This window comes from Pinus tabuliformis, chromosome 4_1 (assembly GCF_031772625.1).
Source record: "Pinus tabuliformis cultivar Carrire ecotype Pingquan chromosome 4_1, CPIR1, whole genome shotgun sequence".
NCBI classification, from domain to species: domain Eukaryota; kingdom Viridiplantae; phylum Streptophyta; class Pinopsida; order Pinales; family Pinaceae; genus Pinus; species Pinus tabuliformis.
Window position 1 is genome coordinate 585,279,770 of NC_142303.1, and position 27,229 is coordinate 585,306,998.

Consider the following 27,229-nt stretch of genomic DNA (forward strand, 5'->3'; position numbering starts at 1 on the left):
AACATTTCTAAAGGGAAAGACAATGTAATAAATATAACTATATAGCAATATAAATAATAATAAATAATGCTCCTAGTCATTAATTAATAATTAGTGAACAGACATATTCTAAGAAAGGACATGTCTCAACCAAATGACATGCCTATTGTTGAAAGGGTACTCCCGCTTAGATTTCTAATAAATTATATATATATTTATTGTCCTTATGAATTTCTTTATTTTCCAAGTATTTTGGATATTTAAGACTATTATTGATTTCCAAGTATTTTGGATATTTAAGACTATTATTGTACAATATTAGGGCACTCCCGCTTAGATTTCTATATGGGCTCTCATTTGTAGTTCAACATAATGTATCCTCTCTAATAAATTATATATATATTTATTAGACTTGTGAATTTCTTTATTTTGGATATTTAATTGGTGAGCCATATTGGCTGTCACACACTTGCCTCTCATGAGTGGAGAATGCTTCAAAGGTAATATGAATTTTTGGAATGTCTTTCTTGATGCCAAAGTCTCTCTCTCTGTATGCTACTCACGTTCTTTGTTGCCTAGGATCAAGTGGTGTTATGATACCACCATGTAGGAAAATAGCGTGCATAGTAGGACGAGAGAGAATATATAGAAATAAATTCTTAATATTATTGTAAGGTTTCATCTCTCAAACACAGCACCGCTAGGAGGTTAAACCACCGAAACTCTAGCATTAACATTTATCATTACATTCATCGTATATGTCACATATTAATTGACTCTGAATATTAATGTTATAGAGTATTACCACTCTAATTGAGTGTTATTAACTCACCACTCTAACAGAAACACCTTTCTTCTCCATTGTATGGATTCCAGGTTGCAAACTACCTTGATCGTGCTGTATCAAGTACTGGGAGGAAGCCACTAAAAGTTTTGGTACAGGTCAACACAAGTGGCGAGGAATGTGAGTTAGTTTATCCTCAACTTGTTGCTTGACATCTATATTCTATTTCTTGAACTTCATCTACATCTTGTGATCAACAACATAATAGGCTAAACATGGAGTAGTCTTTCCTATTGAAGCATTGACACAAACGGATTCTTTAATTGATAGCCTTTCCGGAGTGTTTGCTTGATATTATTATATATTTTATACTTCTTGTGCTGAAACTATTTAATTTCCATTCACTATTATTAATTTTTAATAGATAATCCCGAAAATATAAAGTAGTGCAAGCACAGAAAAGCATAGACTATATGAAAAATCAATTAGTTTACAAGCCGAAGGCAGCCACGTTTCTGTGTGAATAATTTTTTTCTTAAGCTAGCTCAGGGAAATATGTGGCCAAAGCTTACAATCCTTTTAGAAATTTTATGGTTCCCTTTTAAGATTTTGCAGCAGTTTATATGCCCAGTAATTTACTTAATACTTTCCCTATCTTTGTATTTCAATATTTACAGCCAAAATACTAGCTGCTGAAGTTTTGTCTGTCCAACTCGCTGTCCATGCACAATTACTTCTTTCCAACTGTATTTATTATTGTCAATTAAGTTAGCGTTGCTTGGTGGGACTAACCTATAGGCTGGCTTATTTGGACAAAACAATCTCGAGAAGATTTTTCACAAGCATGTATTTATCATGCCAACCAAAAAACAAAATTATAGTTCAGCCAGAGGTAAAGTCTAATTCACAACAAATAACATAGCAATTGGCTAGTAATAATGGTGAATTGGGAGGCAATCTTGGTTGTCTACTGAAATAAAGATTTGCAACTGTCAAACAGGTGATCAGTAGAGGCTGATTAAAGAACTGGAACTCTACCAATGGGAATAGATTGATAAACTGATCGTTGACGAACATTTTATGGGTTGCATATGTTGTAAAATCAGAAAGGCAGAAATATTTTCTTTTATGTTGATAATTACTTGTGGTATTTTTATGTTCTTATTAACTTTCTTGTGTTTTTCTTTTAACTTAGTTCATCAAACAATTACCAAAACCATAGCACGAAGATCAAAGACACCAGATGTAGGCGGACAGCTAGGGCAAAACCCCTATCTAGGGGAAAACCCAGTCAACAACTCTTTCTTCAATAGTTTCACGAGATGATCCAAGACTCCTTGACCTAGACACAGACTTCCTCCAATCACCAAGTCAGCCCTTCCCTTCTTCTGTAGATGATAACCTTCCAACAACAACTTCGACCTAGATGCAGCAGCAGATCTTTGACCCAATGGTAGCAGCAGAAACTTCGACCTAGTGGCAACAACAGGAACTTCAACCCACTGCAATAGCCTAGTGACTTCATTCATGTGAGAGATAGATAGCCCAAAACTTCGATTTTGTCCTCTACAATTCTTCTTCTTCTTCTTGCAACTTCGCACTTTTCTGTTTTCTTGGCTTGTTTATCGAACTTGTGTGAGTGTGATCCTCCAAATGAATCGAACCGCACTTATTTATATCCTCTTCCATGGGTCGAATTACCTTGATGTAGGCCAACTTGATCAGGTGAGGACCCACTTGGTGTGGAGGTGACAAATGACTTATTTGACTCAATAAAAATTCTTTTTACATGATTCAAAAGCCCAAAAAGGGTCTCATAAAAAGGACAATGACTCTAATGATTCAATATAAAACCTAGAAGTCCTCAATGGGGACTCTGACCTGTAACATGATGACCTAGGCATGAAACCCATGCTTTAATAAGTCATAATAATAATAATAAAATTTCGTTTTTCTTTCTTTTGATAAATACATTTCATTATGACTCAAATACAATTATGAAGACTGAACCTAGTTACATTCTTCAACACTCCCTCTTAACTAGGGAGGTATTCATAATTACACATATATATACAAGTACATGGAAGATCTCAAAACACATGAACCATGAAGAGTTTAGGCACACACGTTGCCACGGACTAGATTCCTGACCAGGGTAATCTATTCGGGTAGGACTAAGATGTACTAAAGCTTTCATCCACTCTAGATACCATCAGGCTTACTCGCTAACCATCAACCCTCGCTAACCATCAACCCAGGGAACTAGGTGTGTAATGCAAGGTCAGAGCTCTATGACCAACACCACCCTCCCTACTTCGGGAACTAGACATCAACACACAGGCCAATGAGATGTCTTCCCAGGGATTTTGTATTACACACAATGCCTCAACACATCAAATATATCCTGATCAAACAGATCGATAACATCAAGCATGCTTCCAAAATTTCGAGAGATTTACTTGAACAATCACAATCCCAATCAATACCAAACTTTCAAATACATAAGTAAACACAAACCTTCGGGGTCTTTAGACATCTTGATGCTGCCTTCATTGTCTCAATTTGTCACAGTTGGACTTAGAGACTTCCCAAACGAATCTTGACAGAAGATTTCTTAACCATATTGCTTCCTTTCCTACTTCGCATGCAGAAACATATTCTTCAACTTGATCTTGCTTTGCTTCTTTTAGCAACACCCCAATATGCATTCTCCATTTTCTTCTTCAAGGTATCCATTATGACTATAATATGCCCTCCCTTTCAACTTCTATCTAGGCTCCCTCTTAACTTAGGGAGATCAACTTCTTTTCCATAGCATCAAAGAATCTTTCATGGCTTCATCTCTTTTTATCAAAGTTATTTTGATCATCATCATTCATATAACTTCTTTCATCATGCTTATCAATTAAATCAGCCTTACTTACGAATATCTTCAACACCTTGAAGATTATGTACCTACACAAATCAAATAACAAGTACAACCAAATATATATATAGAAGCATGAATTTAATAATATCAAAATCATGGAAGCATTAGACTTTAGATATCAAATACCTAAACTTACTTAGGTTCATAATTAGCAAGAGACACATACTTTTAAACTCCAACTTCTTTCTCGGGTTTGGTTATAACCCTTAGATCACATCAGTAACTCAATCAAGATATCAATCTCATTATATCTAGGGTCTCAATATTACTTTCAGAAATACGACATACTCCACTATGATATATTGCAAACCTTAGAGGTAATTCAAACAAGTATAGTTCTACGATGCATCCAACAACTTTAGAATTCATATGTTAGACTTCTACTAGGATTTAATGTAAACCCTAGACATTAAGCCTTAGATGTCAACAAATAAAACCAAGCACAATATGATCATCTTCTACTAGGGTTTGTTGTAAACCCTAGATTTTATCATTATAATGGAAACGATATCACCATATCCTATATTATCAAACTTCTACTAGGGCTTAGTTACAAACCCTAGAATTTACACACTATGAGCATCAACGATTAGGTTAGGAACTTAGCACATATACATATCTAGGATTTCATAATCATGAACAAGCATATCAATATCCATTATGTAAGCCCAAGACACAAATATCAATACATTGAAAGGCAGATATATAACAATCTTGATTAGGCTAGGGTTTTGATCAGACGGACAAACATACCCTTAGGGTTTTATTCCTAGGAGCTTACTCTAGATATTATAAGGGTTTTGTTTATAAACTCTAATTTACCAAAACCTCAAGGTCTAGGAATATATTACCATCCAGCCCTAAAGGAACTGGGTTTCCATAACAATACTAAAACTCCAAACATGACATTACCATCAAAACCCCAAACATTAAAAGAATAAGTTTTTAGGTTTCATCAATAATCGTAAGTAGACTAGGGTTTTTCACATTGATATACCCTTAAGTTAGGGTTTTACAAAGAACCTATTAGGGTTCCACAAACATGATGTTTTTGAGTGTAGATTTAATCTAATGATTAATCACCAAAATAAGAATCTTTATGATTCAAAGGTCTTAGACATAACGGTTGTTAGTAATGTAAAGCAGATTTACTAGAATGAATGAATATACCTTTATCACAAAGAGAACAAAGCTTATGGTCTAAGACATACTCGTGAGTTGTTTTCTAAACAAACCTTATAGGACATCAATTCCAATAGAACTTCTATCTTGCTTTGCCTTGTGAGGTCTTCTCCATAACCCTTGAGCATTTAGCAAGCCTTTCCTAAACAAGAAAAATATGAAAAGAAATGTTATTAGCATCTAGTACAAACTCATCTAGATAAGAGAAGGAAACCAAATATAAAAGGATAATACAAGGAATAAGATACTTATCTTTGAAAAATGGTGAGGGCTCCCTCTCAATCCAATCTCGAGGGATACCTATAACTTCATCAAAACAATTCAAAAATATTTTTCCAAAGCACGTTAAACCTACAAGTATTAGAAATCAAAGCATAAAGGAAAATAATTCAAAACTTTAGAGTAGAGGACTTAGTAGTGTAAGTCCCTTATTTCTAATTCTTCGGTCTTGTTTTTCTTTGGAGATCCTTCTTCAACAACATTTGCTTGATCCCTGTTTCTCTTTTTATTTCTAGGATTATCAGGACAATCGCTTCTATAGTGACCCATCTTGTGACAATTATAGCATTCAATCTTGGATAGGTCTATCTTCTTTCTTGGCCCTTTGGGATTCTTGAAGGTTCCTTTATTCTTGAAATGTGCGGAATAGGCATTTGATTTTTTCTCTTCTTCATTCTCTTTGTTGCTTACTAATGAAATTATGACTTCTTCTTGACTACATGCATTCCATAATTGTTCGAATGTAGGAGTTTCCTTCCAACTGTTGATACCTTCCAAGATGTTGGTAATCCTATAAGTGCAGTGATTACAGGCCCTTTTTTAGGTACTATCTCATCTATTGTTTGGAGTTCATTGTCCTTAGTTCGATCTTAATAATTGCAATTTGACCAAGATTCTTGATTGTGAACAATTTGGACAAGGCCTCATACATCTCTAGAGCGGAATCTATGTTGGATATATATGGGATGAGGTTGTCCTTTATTCCATCCACCATTAGGGTCAAGGCCACTATCTCCGTTTCTCTGAACTTTGCCTTTTCTGCATCACTTGATTCATTTGTGGGCTTATTTACTTTTCCTTTTCTGAAAATTTCTAGATCTAACAATCTCAGGAATTCTACTGCAACCAGCTGAATCTACTTCACCTAGATTGTAAATTACATTACAAGCTTATTTCAGATTTCTTCTTGAAATATTGAATCAAATTACTGAAGCAACCTACACCAAATTAAATATGATTCTGAAACATAGAACCTGAGCAAGGAAATACAAACACATAGGACACCGTTATCTTTGGACAAATGACCCCGGAAAAATCCAATGCGGGAAAACCGGTGCAGTGGCTCTGAGGGTTTATTATTATTAAGCAGTAGCAAATTCTGGATACATCTTTGAATACCTCACAGGGTTATTCAGTTACAGAGCGAAATATTGGCAGAAAGAAGTTTGAGGTCACCTCACACTATCACTGGAAATCCTGACTGATCCAACCCCAATCTGATTGTCCCCGGCTTTCCTAGCTGCCTCTGTGCAGTATTTGCATCAGCTCAGCATCAAGCTCTTTGGGGACTGCGTCAATCCTCTGGTTGGTCAATTTGCTGCCCAAGAGATTCGATTTCTGCCTCCTGGTCTCACACCCCTGCTCCCGGCTTCTGAAACTCGAATTACCTTTGCAAATTTCAGACTCCTCACTATTTTTTGCGCTGCCTTTGCGTGGCTTTGCGTCAGCCCCTCTGGCTAAGCGCTGTCACTGCTGGATTACTCTCTACCTCTCTCTGGTAATGATTCTCCGACTGAGAAAATCACTCTCTCTCCGGAAGTTATCCCTGCCCCTCAACTGCAAGAAATCTCCTTAATTGAATTTTCCTCCTGAGAACTTTTCACTTCAAAAAATCGATTTCTTGATCTCCCTTGGTGTATTTTCCAAATGACCCTCAAGCCCCGTCTTATATCTTTCTGTTGGACAACCAACGACTTAGATTAAACCCTAATCAAAGGCTCAGATCGTTTTGACTTTATCTTCGTCTTTTCCTAGAAGTTACACCCACAATTAGATTAATACACATTAATATTTTAATTTTTTTAAGTTTAGACTTAGGAACCCCATTAAAAATATTAATTATTTTAATAAAATCATCTTTGGGTGGAACTTCCCAAAATGGTTACTGGGTTCTTTGCCCAAGCCTCCTCGCAAAATTTGAGGCCTAGAGCACATCTGATGCTACCACAAATCAACACTCCCTCTTAGCGAGGAATGTCCTCTAGCAATATACTGCTGCTGCATATTGCTCTGACTCTGAAGCATCGTCCTCTGCACTGCTGATGTCTAACAAGCTGTCCACCAACTACTGCGCTGCTGCTGCAACTATATTGCTGCCTTAAACATTGCCACTGTCAATGCTACATCTGTACTACAACTCCCTCTCAAATGCTACGTCTGCTATGCTGGTAGCACTACCACTGCTAACCGTGTATCCGTATTGCAACTCAGTGGTTGAGAGAAGCAACTGAAAAACATCCAAAATTACTGAACTAACTGTGTTCAATATGATACCATGTGAATGCTGGAACTGACTGCTGCTAGTCTCTGCGTTGACCCTCTGAATCTACTACGTTGCTGCTGACCTTTGCTCTGTGCCATCTGCATTGCTGCCAACTCGGTTCTGCGCTACTCAGACTCTGGGGCTCCTAGTCACTGCAACTGTCTCCCTGACACTCCTCGGCACCATCTTACAGTAGTCCATCTTGCTACTGCAAAATTGGGCTCCCGTCGCAAGGTATTGATCCAAGAGGTGGACTCCTCAAGGATCTTCCCCATCTGTAGCTCTTTCGAACTACAAATCCAAATTAGCCCACCTCCCTCTTGGAGGTATCTCGGCTGTCATGGCAAACTCCTTTTCGATATTCGCCGCTGCAACCTTATGATCGTGCTTCTCATCTTTGTCCTTCTTCTTCTTCAAAGGACACTGGGATGCATAGTGGCCCATCTCGCCACATCTGAAACACTTCACTTTGGAGACATCCTTCTTTTGCCTTTGTTGCCTCGACTATCCCTTCAATGCAAGGGCTGCATTCTCCTCCTCCAACTTGGGCTTTAACCCACTGTTGCTGCTGCTTCCGTCAAGTTTGACCTTGACCAGGTCTCTCCTCAACTCTTCTTGTTTTAGAGCTGCCCGCATCTCATCCTAATTAGGCAATGCTGTTTTGCCCAGGATACTCTGGACAAAGATTTGCCACTCATCTGAGCCAAAATTGAAGGCTAGTCTAACCAACTTTGAATCCTGAGGTGTATGCCCCGTAGCAGACAAATCATCACGAATTTCCTTCAGTTTCGTGAGGGAGGGATCCACACACTCTCCTTTCTGCATTTGAGCAAATCTCAGTTTCTGTTCAAGGTACATCTTCCGCTGCTTGAAAGATCCTTGATACAATGTGGCCAAGGCATTCCACATCTTCTTAGCTGTCGCTCTGCTAGCAACGTGGCACACCACGTGATCTTTGACTCCATCCAGGATCATCCTCTTGGCCTTTGCCATCTCAGCCTTGTACTTCTTTAGCGGATCTACATCCGCAGGTTTTGTTATCACACTATCGTCGTATGTCTTGAGGGCATGCTCATCTAGAGGGAAAGACATTCTAGCCTTCCAGAGGACGTAGTTGGATGCTCTGTCCAACCTGTGCTGATCCCTCAAGCCACTGGTTTCCATCTCCTTTGAAAACTGTTGAACGACTCCCTCTTTCTCCCTACTGCGTAGCTTCTAGGCTGGCTTACGTACTCCCCAACGGAGTTGGTAAGTCTGCTGCTCCTTTGTTGCCCAGCAAATGAGAAACACTGATTTCCTCGGCAAAAAACCACTAAGGAAGTATTCCCTCACTATGTGATCTGCTTCTTTTTTCGGACGACTTTTCTGCCCAGCACTCAGCTTGCAGAAAACTGCGTCCTTCTAGCTTCGCGCTGAGGTTCCGCGTGGCTCCCTCTGCCTTGGAAAATTCTCGATTTAACAGTCTTACCTCTCTGTCGACTCACTCAGAGAGACACAACCTCGAAAATATAACCCTCCTGGCTAGCGCTGTGCAATCCCTCAGGGGATTTGAACCGCTGCTTGCTGCAACAAGTTGGTCCTTGCTTCAGTGCTAGATCTTCTCTTCCTGTTTCACATCAAACGTTCAGATACCATGTGAAAATTTCTAGATCTAACAATCTCAAGAATCGTACTGCAACCAGCTGAATCTACTTCGCCTAGATTGTAAATTACATTACAAACTTATTTCAAATTTCTTCTTGAAATATTGAAGCAAATTACTGAAGCAAACTACACCAAATTAAATATGATAATGAAACATAGAAACTGAGTAAGGGAATACAAACATATAGGACATCGTTATTTTTGGACAAATGTCCCTGGAAAAATCCAATGCTGGAAAACCGGTGCAACAACTCTGAGGGTTTATTATTATTGAGCAGTAGCAAATTCTGAATACATCTCTGAATACCTCACAGGCTTATTCAGTTATAGAGAGAAATACTGACAGAAAGAATTGCGAGGTTACCTTACACTATCACTGGAAATCTTGATTGATTCAGCCCCAAACTGATTGTCCCCGGCTTTTCTAGCTGCTTCTGCGCAGTTTTTTTTTCAGCTCAGCATCAAGCTCTCTGGGGACTGCGTCAATCCTATGGCTGGTCGATTTGCTGCCCAGGAGATTCGATTTTTGCCTCCCAATCTCACACCCCGACGTCTGAAACTCGAATTCCCTCTGCAAATTTCGGACTCCTCACTGGCTTCTATGCTGCCTCTGCGTGGCTCTGCGTTAGCCCCTCTGGGTCAGCGCTGCCACCGCTGGATTACTCTTTGCTGATGATTCTCCGGCTGAGAAAATCACCCTCTCTCCAGAAGCTATCCTTGCTCCTCAACTACAAGAAATCTCTTCAATTGAATTTTCCTCCCGAGAACTTCTCACTTCAGAAAATCGATTTCTTGATCTCTCTTGGTGTGTTTTCCAAATGACCCTCAAGCCCCTTCTTATATCTTCGTGTTGGACAACCAACGAACTAGATTAACTCCTAATCAAAGGATCAGATCGTTTTGACTTGATTTCCGTCTTTTTTCTAGAAGTTACACCCACAATTAAGATTAATACACATTAATATTTTAATTTCCTAAGTTTAGACTTACGAACCCCATTAAAAATATTAATTATTTTAATAAAATCATCTCTGGGTGGAATTTGCCAAAATGGTTTCTGGGTTCTTTGGAATGCATGTGCCAGAGTCTCCCTGCAAAATTTGAGGCCTCAAGCACAATAAAATCATCTCTGGGTGGAATTTGCCAAAACAGTTTCTAGGTTCTTTAGAATGCATGTGCTAGAGTCTCCCTACAAAATTTGAGGCCTAAAGCACATTCAATGCTACCCCAAATCAACACCTTTGACTAGATCTAAGACTTTACTCTTCTCGAGGATGAGATCTATCTTCTTTTTCCATGCCTTGTAATTGGATGCTCCTCCTAATTTGTTTTCTTCCTTCAATGAGTTAGACATTGTTCTTGAAGATAGTAGGCTTGACTTCTTATATGATCTTTTTCCTTGATGATCCTTATTCAAACTTCTTAAAACTCCTTATTCTCCCTTCAATAGATTATCAGGCTGCCTTTTTCCTCCTTCTTCACCTTAGCTCTGAAACCCTGTTGGAAAATTAGAAAGTCAGAAGGATTTTCTTTTATGTTGATAATTACTTGTGATATTCTTATGTTTTTATTAACTTTCTTGTTTTCTTCTTTTAACTTAGTTTATCAAGCAATTACCAAAACTATAGCACGAAGATCAAAGACACCAGATGTAGGCAGACAACCAGGGCAAAACACCTATCTAGGGGAAAACCCAATCAACAACTCTTCCTTCAATAGTTTCATGAGATGATCTAAGACTCCTTGACCTAGACAAAAACTTCTTCCAAGCACCAAGTCAACTCTTCCCTTCTTTTGCAGATGATAACCTTCCAACACCATCTTCGACCTAGATGCAACAACAGTTCTTTGACCTAGTGGAAGCAACACAAACTTTGACCCAGTAGCAACAACAAAAACTTCGACCCACTATAATAGCCTAGTGACTTCACACATGTTAGAGATAGATAGCCCAATAGCCCAAAACATTGATTTTGCCCTTCTCTGCAATTCTTCTTCTTCTTCTTGCAACTTCGCACTCTTCTGCTTCATTGGCTTGTATATCGAACTTGTATGAATGTGATCCTCCAAATGAATCGAATTGTACTTATTTATAGCCTCTTTTGTGGGTTGAATTACCTTGATGTACACTAGTGTCCCACGGGGACTCGCCCCCCCCCGGGGGTCTAGTTTCCTTGCTCCCCCACGCTCCGGGGACTTGGGGACGAGTAGGGGACGTTTCCCCACGCTCCCAAAATGGAGGAAACTCGAGGGGATGTGCCAGGGAAACGCTTCCCTTCCCTGAAGGGACGTTTCCCCACGCTCCCAAAAAAATGGCCTTGCTTATAGTTTATGATTTAATAGACCTAAAGTGGTACAAAGCTACTCATGTTCTGTATGGGATAACGTCTTGTGTTGTCTTTTGGTTTCAACAAGCGTTATTTTAGAGGGTCAGTATCATGGAAATTTGCTAGACCATATAGCACGTACATGAATTTTCCCTTTTAAAACTTCTCCTTTTTTTTTCTCAAGTGATCGCTGGATTACAGTGGGGAGATAACTGGAGTGACAGGCAAAGAATATGAGACATTGATTTTGTGTTTTTAATTTGCATGATATTTGACATACAAACTATGGAAGCAACACCTATGTCATGTGGGAAATAATTGGGTGGACTATAGACTAACATGCGTTTACTGCAAGCATGACAAAATACTATGGGCAACAAGAAATCTCAGGAACTGTCGTTATATATGAATTTATACAGTTACAAAATTTACACAGAGCGTAGTGGCTCAGCTTGAATTCTCAGGTCTGAAAATTATTTTCACCCCTGAAATACACTGCTAGTTTGAAGTTTAAACTGCATGGCATTGCTCTAATAAGGTAGACAAATTATCCATGCCATCGTTGGTCACCCAAGTTGGTTCGCAGATGGTCATCCTGCAGTCAATGTCATTTGATAGTAAACTGTCAGAAACTCTTTCATGTGATCTTCTCATCTCTCTTGGAACTAAAACTCTTCTTTTAGCATATGGTGTACTGTCTAGACTCTATATTATATATAATATAACAAACTTTCTAGCTGTTAGATCCAATACAGCTGGACAACCCATTGTAGTTGCCCCTTCTACTGCCAATGCAGTGTCCCTGATCTGTTCATTTACCTTTTCACAGAATTCAGTGGCTACCTTATCAAGCTGAAGCTCTCCCTCTGTCTGACCAAAATCTAAATTAGAATTTGACCAAGCTGAATTAGAATTTTAAATTTATTATTTTATATGATATTATAAATTTGGATAATGTCAAATGATATTCATATCAATGATCATGCTTTGCAGCTTTTCAATTCAAACCAAATTGTCATAGTGGACTCAATTAATAAATTATATTTTATATTTATAAATTTTTAAGACCCTGACGCTCCTCCACGTTTCCTAAAAAATGGTAGGGAGCTTTTGCATAGGCCGCTCCCGCGCCCCCTCGCTCCCTCGCCCCCTCGTCCCGGATCCTTGGTGGAACATTGATGTACACAGACTTGATCAGGTGCGGGCCGACTTGGCGTGGAGGTGGCAAATGACTTATTTGACTCAATAAAAATTCTTTTTACATGATTCAAAAGCCCAATAAGGGTCTCATAAAATGGACAATGTCTCTAATGACTCAATATAAACCCTAAATGTCTTCAATGAGGACTTTGACTTATAACATGATGACCCAAGCATGAAACCCATGCTTTAATAAGTCATAATAATACTAATAAAATTTCATTTTTCTTTCTTTTGATAAATACATTTCATTATGACTCAAATAAAATTATGAAGGCCGAACCTAGTTATATTCTTCAACAACTTAGTCAATAAACAATCATGCTTACAAGGTTGTAATTGTGAAACGGTTATGGTTTTAAAGTAATTATGATATTTGAGTGGTGTACAAGATAGAAGCGGTGAGAGGAGTAATATAAATTACAAGGTTGTAATTGTGAAACGGTTATGGTTTTAAGGTAATTATGATATTTGAGTGGTGTACAAGAGAGAAGCGGTGAGAGAAGAGTAATATAAAATACAATGCGCTGCTATAAGCCTATAACTGGTAAAGCCATTGATAAAAGTCGAAATTGTTCCCTATTTATATTTTTTTTTTACGAAGCTATTTTGGGCTAAATACATATCATTTATATTTGCATGCATGCTTATAGAAAGTATATGGAGTGTAGATGATGTGTGTCATATTCAATTAACTAATCTTGGACCAGGCCGGAGGAACCTAGTTGGGTCTACAAGTGGCCAACACTGGTTCTGCTGGAAAAAAAGTAGGTTTGACTACATTACGAGGCCAAGCATAGCATGGAGATTAAGCATGAGTGCCATGACCTATGTCAATGCGGCATACTGCATATATGCATATCTTTTGACGCTTACTGAGCATTCAGGAAGCTTCGGGAGCTGTGTGGGTGCGCACTCTCTCACAGTGTATAGTTGAGAAAAGCTGTCAAAAGATAAGTTGAGCAATTCAGGAGGCAAGAAGAGGGTGTTCTAGGGGGAGGTTGTTCTAGGAAGATGGTATCATAGGAGTTAATGACGACAAAGCAACTTCAAAAAGGAACGTGGAAAGGAGGAATGCGAAATGGGTGACCATATGTGCAGAATATAAGGGAGGATTTGTTTAGTAAGGGATCATTCCAGTTGTTACGATAGAAGAAAGAAAATGGCAGGTACGGCAATAATTATGGAGATTGAAAGTTAAACTGAGGGAAGATGTTAAAGAGGCAAGATCAAACGGTTTATTAAAGGCAACAATAGAAACAGAAACTGTTGGAAGAAAAGGGATATAACAAGAACGGGCTGTGGGAAGAATATGGGGAGCAGGAAATGTGAGAAAAGGAAGGTAGAAGGGTTTGAGAAAAATCTTGAGAAAGGAAAATAGGGTTTTGCCATTCTGGCAATGTGCTTATGTACCAGCCAAGACGAAGAATGAAGGACCGTCAGAAATTGCAGTCTAGATGCCCATCTCATAGACAGAACTTATATATCTACATGAGAATGTTTTTCGTTATCATTTTTTCCTTTGGGTACAGAATTTTCTGTGTATCAGGTGCTTATCTGATACGTAATAAAATGAGAGAGCTGCGTGTGTTTTTGAATGGTCAAGTCATTGATTCAACCTTTCCTTTTTTCTTTTTCTGCAATTCTAGATTCCTATGCATCAAACCTTGGAATATTTTTGTTTCTAGAGATTCTAATCCATGATTCTTTTCTGGACTGCAGCAAAATATGGCGTGGAGCCTTCAGAATGTGTGGAACTTGCAAAACATGTCAAGTTTCAGTGCCCTAATTTGGAATTCTCAGGCCTGATGACGATAGGAATGTTAGACTACTCATCTAAGCCCGAGAATTTTGAGGTTAGACATTGTGAACAGATTTAATCCTACTTTTTCAATGTAGTTGATTTTCTAGCGAATTGAAGTACTGTTGTGTCTCTGTGGATCCAGGCACTGTCAGGTTGCAGAATCGAAGTTTGTAAAGCTCTTGGAATATCAGAGGATCAATGTGAATTGTCAATGGGCATGTCAGGAGACTTCGAACAGGCGGTAAATACTCTAATTTGATTTAGTATGCAGAAGTCTTTTTTTTGGTGCAGCGTTTTAATAAAAACCTTTGACAACCTTGCAGATTGAAATGGGAAGTACAAATGTAAGGATTGGTTCTACTATATTTGGAGCAAGAGAGTATCCTGCAAAGAATTAAACTTCACTGAAAAACGTTCTGCAGGAGATTTACTAGGCGATGTTAAGTAAATTACTAATAATTAATGAGCAATTCAGCTTAGCGCTTGTCGCATGTAGTATATGTTGTCTTTCAGCAGTTTCCGGAAAAATGGGTGGATACTGGGATCTGGTTTATTAGATATGATATTTTTGACCGAAGAGTTGATTTCAATTTTACTCTGTTGAAAAATGTTAAAAAGTTGGGACTAACTACAACTGGAATTATGTATCTTTTACACAATAATTTCTCAACTGGAATTATGTATCTCTTACACAATAATTTCTCACTATTGTAATGGCAATAATTTCTCAACTGGAATTATGTATCTTTTACACAATAATTTCTCACTATTGTAATGGCAATCAGGGAAGATTTTAATTAAGTATTAAAATTTTATTAGCCTTGGTTTTGTTTGCTGAAATTTTATCCATATGGTTATATCTAATTGAATCACATTGAATAAACCTATAAGTTTCATCACTATGAACTTAAGTATCTTAGAAAACAATACTGTGCATAAACCTTGAACCGCGATATCCAAAATTGTGGAGAAAGTTGGATTAGCTTCCCGATTCAATCTGGTGTGCTTTCCATCCGTAATTTTCTCAAAGCCCATGGAGAATCTATATAGTGCTTCAAAAGGCTTGACTATAGGCTAACATATATATGCCATTGATTATAATTGAGAACCGTTTCAGAAGCGTTATGAAGAAATGCCAAACTATTAACTCAAAAAAATGTGATGATATCCATTGAATCCTATAGGGCAGTGCTTTGGTTTAAAATATCTTTTTGATCACATTTTCTCTCGTCTTAGATCAGGATGCATAACTCCATTGTATATTTTTCATTAATGTGCAATCGGATTTATACAGCTTATTTGTTTTTATCTAACAGTCCATTCATCCTCAAATTCTCCCACTTATTTACATTTTTATTCACAATGACAAAATTTTTGAAGGATCATGTTCAACATTCTCCCCATAAGCTAAAGGGGTGTTCGTGAGCCCAATCATAATTGTGAATTTTCAATCTTTTCTCTTCCATGTGCTTTGTTGTTTGTGAGCCCAAACATAACTCTGATTTTTTCAAACTTTTCTCTTTCACATGCTTAGTTGTGATGTCTGCAATTTGTTCATTTCAATGGTTTTAAATGACTAGTCTTTGCTTGTACATGGTATCAAATCAAATGACACTTTGTGCTAATGTATTTGGATCGATCATGGAATTTGGGATTCTTGGCCAACTTGATTGCAAAAGTATTGTCAACCGAAAGAGAAGTAGAATTCACTTGTTTCTCCTACAAATCTTTAAGTATTCTTTTAGCCACATAATTTCCTTTGTTGCTTTTGTTGCTGCCACATATTCCACACTTGTTGCAGAATTTGTTGGAACTCATTGTTTGTGTGACCTCCGGGAGTGTTTTTGATCCAAGACTAGTCTAAAATTGATACTCCAATTTTTGTGCCCATTAAAGTTTGAATCACAATGTTCAATCAACCTAAAGTCATCCATTTGTGAATATTTGAGTCTAAAGTCTTGAGTTCCCTTTAAGTATTCTAGAACTATTTTTGTTATAAATTAATGCCCTTCACAAGGTTTTTGCATAAACTTAGAAAGAATTCCAAAATCAAATGAGATGTCTAGTTTGGTGGTAGTAAGGTAGATAAGGCTTCTGCAAGTTTTTTGTACTTGGTTGCATCCTCAAATTCATTCACTTTTTTTAATGTGAAATTCAAATTTTGTTCCATTTGAATCGATAAAGGGTTGCATTTAACCATGCTAAACCTATTCAACAATTCTCCAATGTAGTTCTTTTGGGAGATGAATATGTCCTTTGGATGTTGAGCCACTCCAATGCCCAAATAATATTGAAGATGTCCTAAATCTATCATCTCAAAGCCCCTTCCCAACTCTTTATTTTGGATGCAATATTGTTCTCATTATTCTCGATTATCAACATATCATCTACATACACTAAGATAAACAACAATGTTCACAACCTTTTCGACAAACACAATTGCATTGTCAAAATTAAAGTGTTTAAAATTCAATTTCAGAAAATGCTTAGTAAACTTATACTAGGTTTGTGATGCTTGTTTTAGGCCATCTAATGATTTAACAAGTTTATGTACTTTATGCTCTCGTCCCTTCACAACAAAACCTTTTTGACTGAGACATGAAAACATTATCTTCCAAGCCTCCATTCAAGAAAATAGTCTTACATCTTTTGATGAACTTTTTATCCATTCCGAGTTGCCAAAGCAAAGAGAGTTCAAATGGTGACCCATTTTGTTATGGGGGTGAATGTCTCCTCATAATCAATATCCACTTTCTATGCAAATCCTTTTAGCACAAGCCTTGCTTTATGCTTGTTAAGTGAGCCATTTGATTTTTACTTGTTTTTACTTGGTTTGGTTTCAAATTAAGTGTCCATAAACTTTTATGTCCCATTCTTTATGACGATGCCATACTTTTGCATTGCTTCTTTCTACTCGTCATAAGAAGCAACCTCTTTAAAGGAAGTTTGTTCAAAGTTAGTAGATAAATTCAATTCATGATCATATGAAACATCCATATAATCTATATCAATTGAATCATAAATCTACATCATCTCCATCTTGACTGGTGGTGTTGATTTTTAAGGGATCATCTTGTCTGATAATTACTTCATATGATTTCTTAATGTAATCTTTCATTCATTTAGTTTCATTATAAAGCAATTACATAGAAGATTTTCAGCAATAGACAATATACATCATCTCCATCTTGACTGGTGGTGTTGATTTTTAAGGGATCATCTTGTCTGATAATTACTTCATATGATTTCTTAATGTAATCTTTCATTCATTTAGTTTCATTATAAAGCAATTACATAGAAGATTTTCAACAATAGACAATAGGATCATGAAGAAACAACCAAATCAAGAACACAAGCATTTATCCTGGGAAAACCCACATGGGGAAAACCCAACATCCTTTTCCTTAGAGAAGACATTAAGTTCAAAAAAGATACATCAGTCAAATACAAGGTCAAACAAACCAACCATATAGTCGTTGAAAAATGTAACTAGTGTTGGTCTTCATAATTGTAGTATTACATTTATCAAAAGAAAGAAAAATAAATTTTATTATTAAATAATTTGACTTATTAAAGCATGGGTTTCATGCTTGGGTCAATTGTTTTTGGGTCAAAGTGTCCATTGAAGGCTTAGAGGGTTTAAGTCAAGTGTCATTGTTCATGTCATAATGTAAAGAACCGTTCTTGGGATTTATTTGTCAAAGAAATTTATTTAATTGCAAAATAGGTCAATTAGGCCTTCTCTATCAAGTCAACCTCAAACTGGACAAACCAAACTAAATTGGGCAGGATAATCACTATATAAAGACAACAACTCGACCTCATTTGTCACTCATTCACAAGAAGTTTGATTTGCAACTTTTGCGACCTGAAAAAGTGTGAATTCCAAGGAAGAAGAATAAGAAGAATAACGAAGGAGAAGGTCGTCTCTCACAAGCATAAGAAGTCGAAATTCTCTCTCTTTTTCCCACACGTGTGAAGTTGCTGGTAGGGCTGAATTTTTGCAATTGTTGGGGAGGCCGAAACGCTGAAGCTTTTGGTGAAGTTGGGGCTGAAATTTCTGGGTTGATGCTGGGTTGAAGCTGCTGAACAAGAAGATGCTATTGAAATGAGCTAAAACATATTGGAAGGCTGACTTGGTGGAGGAGGAAGGTCTGCTGGTATAGGGTCTTGGTCAATCTCATTTGAATTATTGAAGGAAGAGTGTTTCACTGGGTTTTGCCCTATGTAGGGGTTTTTCCCTAGCGAAACGCCTACATATGGTGTTCTTGATCTTCGTGTTTTGGTTTTGGTAATTGCTTAATGAACTAAGATAAAAGAAAAGAAACATTATAATAATAATCACAAGTAGTTATCAACAAGAGAAAATATTTCTGCCTATTTGATTTTCTAACATGGTATCAGAGCTAAGGTGAAGAAGAAGGAAAAAGGTTGGTCATTAAGGAAAATAGTCATATAAAGAGATAAACCTACTATCTACAGGAACTATGACAAACTCAATGAAGGGAGAAAACAAATTAGAAGGAGCCTCCAACTATAGGGCCTGGAAAAAGAGGATAAGCCTTATTCTTGAAAAGAACAAAGTTTTGGATATTGTTCAAGGAAAAATCAAGAAGCCTACTAATGAATCAAGTGATGCAGAGAAAGCAAAGTTTAGAGAAATTGAAATTGTGGCTATGAACCTAATAGTGGATGGAGTTAAGGATAACCTAATTCCATACATATCCAACATAAATTCCGCTCAAGAAATGTATGAAGTTCTCTCAAAGTTATTCACAACAAGAACATTGGTCAAATAGCAAGCCTCAAGAATGAGCTAAGAACTGTTAAGATGACAAAAGATGATAATGTTTCATTATATTTTGTAAGGGTATCTAGAATCAAAGATGAACTCCAAGCAATAGATGAAGTTGTTCTACAAAAGGAGCTCGTATTTAAGACCCTTTAGGAATACCAAAATCTTGGAGTGCCTTTGCATTAGGACTTAACAACCGGAAGGATACTCCAATATTTGAACAAATGTGGAATGCATGTAGTCAAGAAGAAGCCAAAATATCGCTAGTAAACAACAAAAAGGAGGAAGAAGAAAACACCTTGAATGTCTATTATGCCCATCACAAGAAAAAGGGATCCTTCAAAAAGTTCAAAGGACCAAAGAAGAAAGTGGACCTATCCAAGATTGAATGTTACCACTGTCACAAGATGGGTCACTACAAAATACATTGTCGAGAGAATCCAAGAAATAAGGAGAGAGGGAACATGCGAATGTTGCTGACGAATATCCACCTAAGAAGAATAACGCTGAAGAATCAAAAGTCAAGGACTTATACTACTAAGTCCACTCTCTCTCACATAGCCCTCTTAATCTTTTATCGTTATTTTGAATTGTTTTCCTTTATGTTTTGATTTCTAGTGTTTATAGGTCTAACATATCTTGTTAGAACATTTTTCATTTTTATAAAGTTGTAGGTATCCCTCAAGATTGGATTAGGAGGGAGGATTCACCATTTTACCAAAGATAAGTATCTTACTCCTTGTCTTATCTTTTATGTTTGGTTTCTCTCTCTTATCAAAATGTGTTTGTATTGTATGCTAATAACCTTTTCTTTATATCTTTTTGGTTAGGAAAGCCCGCAAAAGACGTAAGTCATGGAGGAGACTTCAAAGGTTAAACTTGAAGAATGAAAGAAGTTATGTTGCAAAGGAAGCCCTTCAAGAATTGACGTCATACAAGGTTTTTTAAGGAACAACTCGATGCATGTCTTAAACTATAAACTTTGTTATAAAGTTCTCTTGATGCAAAATGTACGATCATTCTTCTTTTTAAATTTGCTTTATATTACTAACATCGTTATATCTAGGTTTTTGAATCATAGAGATTCTTGTTAGGGTGCTTAATCATTAGATTGAATCTACCCTCATTATATTATCATTCTTGTGGAACCCTCAAAAGGTTCACTGTAAAACCTTAACCTAAGGGTGTATTAATATTGATTATGAAACCCTAGTCTACTTAGGGTTGTTGATGAAATCTAGAATTCTTGTTCTTTTGATGTCTTGGAATGATAAAAACCCTAGACCTTTAGGGTTTGTGTAGGAATGAAACCCCAGGTGTATATTAGTTGGATCGAAACCCTAGTATAAATGAAATTGTTATATACCTAATTTTGATGTATTGACGTTTGTGTCTTGGGTTTACCTAGTAGATGTTGTTGTGATATGCTAGTGCAAGATTATGAAATCCTAGATATGTATATGTGAGTATGCTAACCTAATTATTAATGCTCATAAACTGTGAATTCTAGGGTTTGTAACAAAGCCCTAGTAATTGATATTCTATGAAATGATAATAATGTTTTCCGATATGATTTAGTTTTGATAATAAAATCTAGGTAGTGTCTAACATTGTTGAAACCTTAGATGTATGGTAGGATTGTTATTAACTGCTAATATCTAAGGCTTTGTGGGTTTGTAGTAAATCATAGTAGAGTCTGACGTATCTCTGAAAGTAATATTGAGGTCCTAGATAGAATGAGACTGATTTCTTGATGGAGTTGCTTTATATTGTAGTCAAAGGGTTTATGACAATAACCCTAGCAAAAAGTGTGTGTTTCTTGCTGATCACAAACCTAACTAGGTGTTTGACGTCTAAAGTCTAATCACTTCCATTATATTGACATGATTATGATATAGTTAACTTCATGCTTTTGTATTTGGTTGTACTTGTTGTTTAAGTTGTGCAGGTACATAATCTTCAAGATGTTGGAGATGTTCGTAAGTAAAATTGACTTGATAATATTGGTGAGCGTGATGAAGAAAGTTATGATGATAACTGTGATATTGTAAGAAATAATGAAACTGTGATAGGTTCTCTAATGTTATAGAAGAAGTGGTTGATATTCCCAACTTAAGAGGGAGCTTGGTTAAAAGAGAAAAGTACATCTCCCCAGTTAAGAGGGAGGGCATATTATGATAGTCATGATGGATACCTTGAAGAAGAAATTAGAGAATGAATGAATGCACCACAAGGTTTTGAGGATGTGCTGGTGCTGCTGAAGAAATGAAAGAAGAAAAACCACTGACTCATTGCATATGAATAATTTGATATAAGTGGCATCGAGAGGATTGAAGACTCAAAAGGTTTGTGTTTACTTTTTCCCCTTGGAAAAATAGTAATTTTCATTAATATTAAGGAAAATTACATGTTGTAAATGTTGTGTGCATATGCAGTTTTAAAAGGCTGTAAGCCTGTCAAAATATAGAAGCAGATATATATATGTTCTCCACGTAGGGAGACATTTCCTTAGATATGTACTGTTTAGTTCTAAAAAATTAGATTACTCTACGCGAAGAGTATTTTTTGTAACATGTAGCTGTAGATATAAAAGAAAAATAAATATAGACAACAAAAAATAAATTTGCATATCATATCATATTAGGCTCCTGTTGATCTTGTGCAGCATGTTCCATATAAGGGCGGTGATAATATTGGTAGTGCTCCTCATCTCTTTGTTCTTGTATCATCCAGATGTTGTGTGGCCAGATCGCTGCCTCTTTGGAAAGTTGGTCAGCGAGTGAGTTTCGTTCCCTGTAGATATGACGACATGCAAAACTGTCAAAAGATGATATATATCTATGGACCTCATCCAAAATGTGTTGCAGAGTGTAAGCATGACATGTTGATGTTTTGTTTATCCAGTTGCAAACAATTTTTGAGTCACCAAACACTTGTAGATTCCTGCAGTTTTTTTCAATAGCAAAATGAATGAGATGTTTGGTTGTGATGAGTTCTGCATAGTTGTTTGTGCCTCCTCCAAGTCCCATTTGTATGTGATAGTAATGGGAGTCAGTTAAGTAAAGTATGACACCCCCCCCCCCCCACATCCTGCCTCTTGCGCTGATCCATCAAAATAAGCCCAAGGTTGGGAGTGATCAATGGTTTCAGGAATGATATGTCTGGGGGTGTGTTATCATCATCTTCAGGTATATTACTATAATCGGCTAGGATTCAGGCTGAGATGGAGGGCTAGTGAGGGGCGGTATCCAGAAAGATGAGGTGGTTCCGAGCAATCCAAATTTCCCAGCTAATGAGGAGGGGGAGGTTCCTTGCTTTTGGCGGGGATGCAGTTGTCCACCAATTGGCCCAAACCTCCCTGATAGCTTGACCTCTCCATGAGTTAGGTGTAGGGGTATGTGAGAGCGTAGTATTCCAGAGATCAATAGTGATGGGGCAAGTGAGAAATAGGTGATCCATTGTTTCTGAACTGTCTTTGCATAGGCAACACCAAAAGGGCCCATGTTGACCTCTCTTGATCAGGTTGTCTCCAGTTCGGATTTTGTTTTTCAGAATTGACCACATGAGCAGTCTTGTTCTTGGGGGGGCTTTGAGCTTCCACATACCTTTCCACCATATATCAATATGTTGTGGTCTATGTCTATTGGCAAGGTGAAGATATCCCTCTTTGGGAGAGTGTCGACCATGTTTTGCAATTGCCCAAATAATCTCATCCTCCCCTTCCAAGATTCAGATATGAGATTCAATTAGAGCCGCTATGTAAGCTTTCCAATGGTGGTGCCATTGATGAGGTATGTGCAGGGTGTGGGTAGATTTCCAAGCTTGGTGTAGGAAGGTAGATCTCTCTAGGTCTGCAATGTGACTGATGTGGGTGATGCCAAACTCTTTGAGGTGATGTATTAGTCCTTCTGGTAATATATGTGCATTCCCGCATCCTATCTAAGGGTTAAAGCTGATACGAACAGATGTCCCATCATGAATTCTCCAGGTAAGCCCATCACAGATCAGTGATAATGGTTTTAGAACCGCTTTCCAAATGTTCGAGATCCCTGTTTTGTTCCAGCTTGTCTGTCTCAGCCAATCCATCGACCTTAAAGGATCAATGTATTTGGAGGAGGCTATTGTGGTCCAGACGCTGGTAGGAGTGATTAATTGCCATCCTAGCTTGGCCGCTAGTGCTGTGGAGAAATCTTCCAATTTTCTAATGCCCTAGCCTCCCCATTTCTTTGGTATGGACAACAAATCCCATTTTGCCCATGCAAAAATCCTCCCTATTTGTTTTCCTTTCCAAAGGAATCTACAGCAGAGATTTTTTTATTCTTGTAAGGATGCCCCTTGATATCTAGGCTAGTGACATCCAATACACCAAGGTGGCCTCAAGAACAACTTTGATAAGCACTAGTCTTCCGACTCTGGAGAGATACTTGTGATACCATATATTAAGTCTCCTTTCTAGTTTAGAGATCAACCATGTCCAATCATCTATTTTGTAGCCGAGTGGCTTTAGCCTGTACCCCAGGTACTAGAGGCCTTCTTCCAGCTGTAACAGGGTGAAAGGAAACCTTTGTAGTGCAAACTGAATCTCATGAGGGGAGCAGTCAGATACAGTGAGGGTGGATTTTGTGTTATTAATAGCCATGCTAGTTGCAGTTTGGAATAGGTTGATAGAGTGCTGTATAGTAGTCAGATCTCCTATTCCCCCATTGAGGAAGATTAACACATCGTCCACAAAGAGGAGGTGTGTTATCGTGCATCTGTCCGTGATCCTAATTCCCGTGAGCCTGCCTCTGAGATGCATATCCTTAATAAGTTTGCTGAGCCCTTCCATAACCAGTAGGAAGAGTAGGGGTGATAAGGGACATCCTTGCCTGAGTCCTCTTTCAGAGTGAAAGAAAGGAGAAGCAACTCCATTTATCAGGACACTAAAGGATATATTTGTGATGCAACACATTATCCATTTTATAACTCCCACAGGAAATCCTAAATGTGTTAGGAGCATTCTGATATATAACCAGCTTACTTGATCAAATGCCTTAGATAGATCAACTTTGAGAATCATACCTTTGATCTTCTTTGTCTGTATTGAGTGCAATACTTCCTGGGCCGTTCCTATAGCTTCATGTATCTGTCGATCTTGCAGGAAGGCAAATTGTTCTGAGGAGATGTGGGTGGAAAGAATGGGATGGAGGCAATTTGCAATGATTTTGGAGATGATTTTGTATATGTAGTTGCACAGGGATATGGGCCAGAAACCATTGAAAGTTAATGGATTGTCTGATTTGGGGATGAGGGCGATGAAAGTGGAATTGATGGCCCCATGCATTCGCCCAGATATCTTGCATTCCTCAATGACCTTGAGTAAATCTTCTCCTAGGATATCAAAAAAAGCCAAATAAAACTCCACCGACTAGCCATCTGGACCGGGGCTCTTGTCTCTCTTAAACCATTTCAGGGTGGCCTCTAGTTCCCCAAGAGTGACTTCTCTATTCAGATCCATAACATCCTCCTGATCAACGAACCGAGGAAAAAGTTGTGCTGCTCTTATGACCTCTGCTAGCGTGGCATTGGGAGGAGCCTAATAGAACTTTTTGAAATGTGAGGTGGCGAGAGTGGCCAAATGAGGGAAGGTGTCCACCACAATACCCTGCTCATTTGTCAATTTCCAGATTGTGTTGATTGCCTTTCTTCCATTTGCAAATTTATGAAATAATTTTGAGTTGCCATCTCCCTCCTTTAGGCATATTGCTCTTCTTCTCAATCTTCATGTTTCCTCCCTTTCTTTAAGGATGTTCCCCCTCTTGGTTATTAAGGCGGTGAGCTTATCCTTATGATCATTTTTTGGGAAGAGTCCCCTGCTTTCATCCTCCATACTAGCAATTTCTAATTCAATGTCTCTTAGATTTTGTTCTTCTTGAACCCTCTTGTTATGAGCCCAAATCTTTGATAGCTTCTTCAGTTCTTTTAGGTTGTCGACAAAACCATCAGTGATGTTCCTTCCATCAGCAGGTGGGTGGGCCTTCCAAAAGTCTGTGACAAGGCGGATATAGGAATTATCCTTCAACCAGGTGGAGTTGAATTTGAAGGGGGCTTGTGGTTTACTTATTTCTCCCCAAATATCAAGGTATATCGGCAAGTGGTCCGATAATCCTCCCGAGCCAACCCACTGGTGGTATGTATATCCTCTCTCCAGGAATCGCTCCTTGATGAGGAAGTGATCGAGCCTTCTGGAAAGACTATTCTCCCCACATCTTCTGTTCCTCCAAGTTGGGACTAACTTAGCAGAGGGGATGTCGATGTAACTGTGGGTTTCTAGGAGGTGTTCGAAGAAGGCTGATAGAGGATCGACTTGGGCATGGTGCCCCCATGACTCAGAAAAACCAAGAGAGAAGTTAAGGTCCCCACCCAGAATGATGTTATCAGGTTGCAGGATATTGGATGTCAGAAGATGCTCCCAGAAGTCCTCCCGATGGTGGCAGGGTCTGTAGACATTTATTAGTCTAATATCAGTTCCCAGTTCGGTAGAGAAGGTGTCCGCCCCTATAAATCCAATGCCACCCCAGGTGCTGATCAAATTTATCGAGCATGGATTATATCCTAGGGCAATGCCACCAGAGCAGCCATTTACATCTATGGCTTGAAAGTGCCATCCAGGAAGCATGGATTCCAGGAGAGGGGAAATGGCATCGGCAACACCTAGGGTTTCTTGTAAGAAGACTATATTGGTCGGTTCAGTCTGGAGGAGCCTTCGCAGTGCTAGTTTTTTCTCAGGACTAGCAATCCCTCTGCAGTTGAAAGAGAGGACCTTCATGGGGGAGACGGCTCCAGGGGATTCTGTGCTCTAAGGACCCTATCAAGAGTAAGTTGTCTCCCCGTGGCAATCTCCATCCCTGCTTGCTGTTTAGCTTTTGACAGGGAGGATGGTCTACCTTAAGGGAGTTTCGAAGAGGTGGGGGAAGGTACTAGACCAATGCCAATAACATCAGGTGCCTGGGGCTGAGAATGTGAGCGAAGGTGGTAACGATGGGGAATGGGATCAATTCCAGGATTCAAATCAGATTTCACCTCCTTTGGAAAAGAAGGCGGGGTGCATGATATAGTAGGAGGAGGGGGAATCAGAGGACATTCAAGGTGATTGGGGTGGGATGGCGAGGTAATAGGGCTCTGATGGGGTCCCATAACTTTATCATTATATGTCGAAGAAATTGTGAATGTTGCAGAGTAAGGTTTAGAATTTGACATACCCGAAGATAGCGCGGCTCCAGTGGCCGCCTTAGACCTAGCCATTAGAGGTGAAGGAGGTCGGAGAGGTGTTTTCCCGTGCTTCTTCAGTGTTGCCGAGACCGGCTTGGATCCAGCCGCTTCAGTGTCTGTATGTTCTACATCCTCCGAGTGATCTGCGTGTGTCTAAGTTTTCAATGAGGGAGATGACTTCCCTTTGTTCCTAATCTTCGATTTCCCTAGAAGAGGGCAGTCTTTGTAGAGGTGACCAACTCGGTGGCATCGTATGCATCGAAAAGGGACCCCCTCATAATCAAGGATCCGGGTTCGATTGTAGTTCCTCCATCTCAAGATGACTTGCTCATGCAACCCTCCTCTTATGTCTAAATGAACCAAGATCCATGCATAAGCCATAATCCCAGTGGAGAGGTATGATCTATCATAATATAAGAAGGTACCTAGCGAGTTTCCAATTTTCCTGAAGATGTCCTTAGTCCAGAAATGGAGCGGCAGACTGGGGAGGCGAACCCATATTGGCCCAGCCCCAAGCTGTTCTCTGTCTGGGTCAAAGAGCGGACTCCACCTCCTTAGCATTATCGGGGCCTGCTCAATATGCCAGAAGGAGGACAATACCAAATTTGTATGTTCTGCTCGTGCAAATATCAGACCAAACCAACCACGGACAAAGGTCTGTATGAAAGGAAAATCAACGAGATGTTGGCCACATATTTTCATGACCCATTGTTTTAGTCTTGCCGTAGAGTAGTTTCATTCCCTAACTCTTCCCACCAGGATTTTTGTAACCATGTCCATGGTATTTTGCCA

General features: G+C 38.4%; 1 protein-coding gene across 3 annotated transcripts in view; it reads left to right on the forward strand.

Annotated features, from left to right (window-relative positions):
• LOC149177316 (uncharacterized) overlaps positions 1-15,128 on the forward strand; it is a 98,987-nt gene extending 83,859 nt beyond the window's left edge. For all 3 annotated transcript variants that reach the window (XM_089420081.1, XM_089420082.1, XM_089420083.1), the window contains 4 exons: positions 856-943; positions 14,310-14,443; positions 14,534-14,632; positions 14,715-15,128. In XM_089420081.1, coding sequence (XP_089276207.1) covers positions 856-943; positions 14,310-14,443; positions 14,534-14,632; positions 14,715-14,789 — 396 coding nt within the window. In that variant the 3' untranslated portion in view covers positions 14,790-15,128. The remainder of the gene's footprint in view (positions 1-855; positions 944-14,309; positions 14,444-14,533; positions 14,633-14,714) is intronic.
• The last annotated feature ends 12,101 nt before the right edge of the window (positions 15,129-27,229 follow it).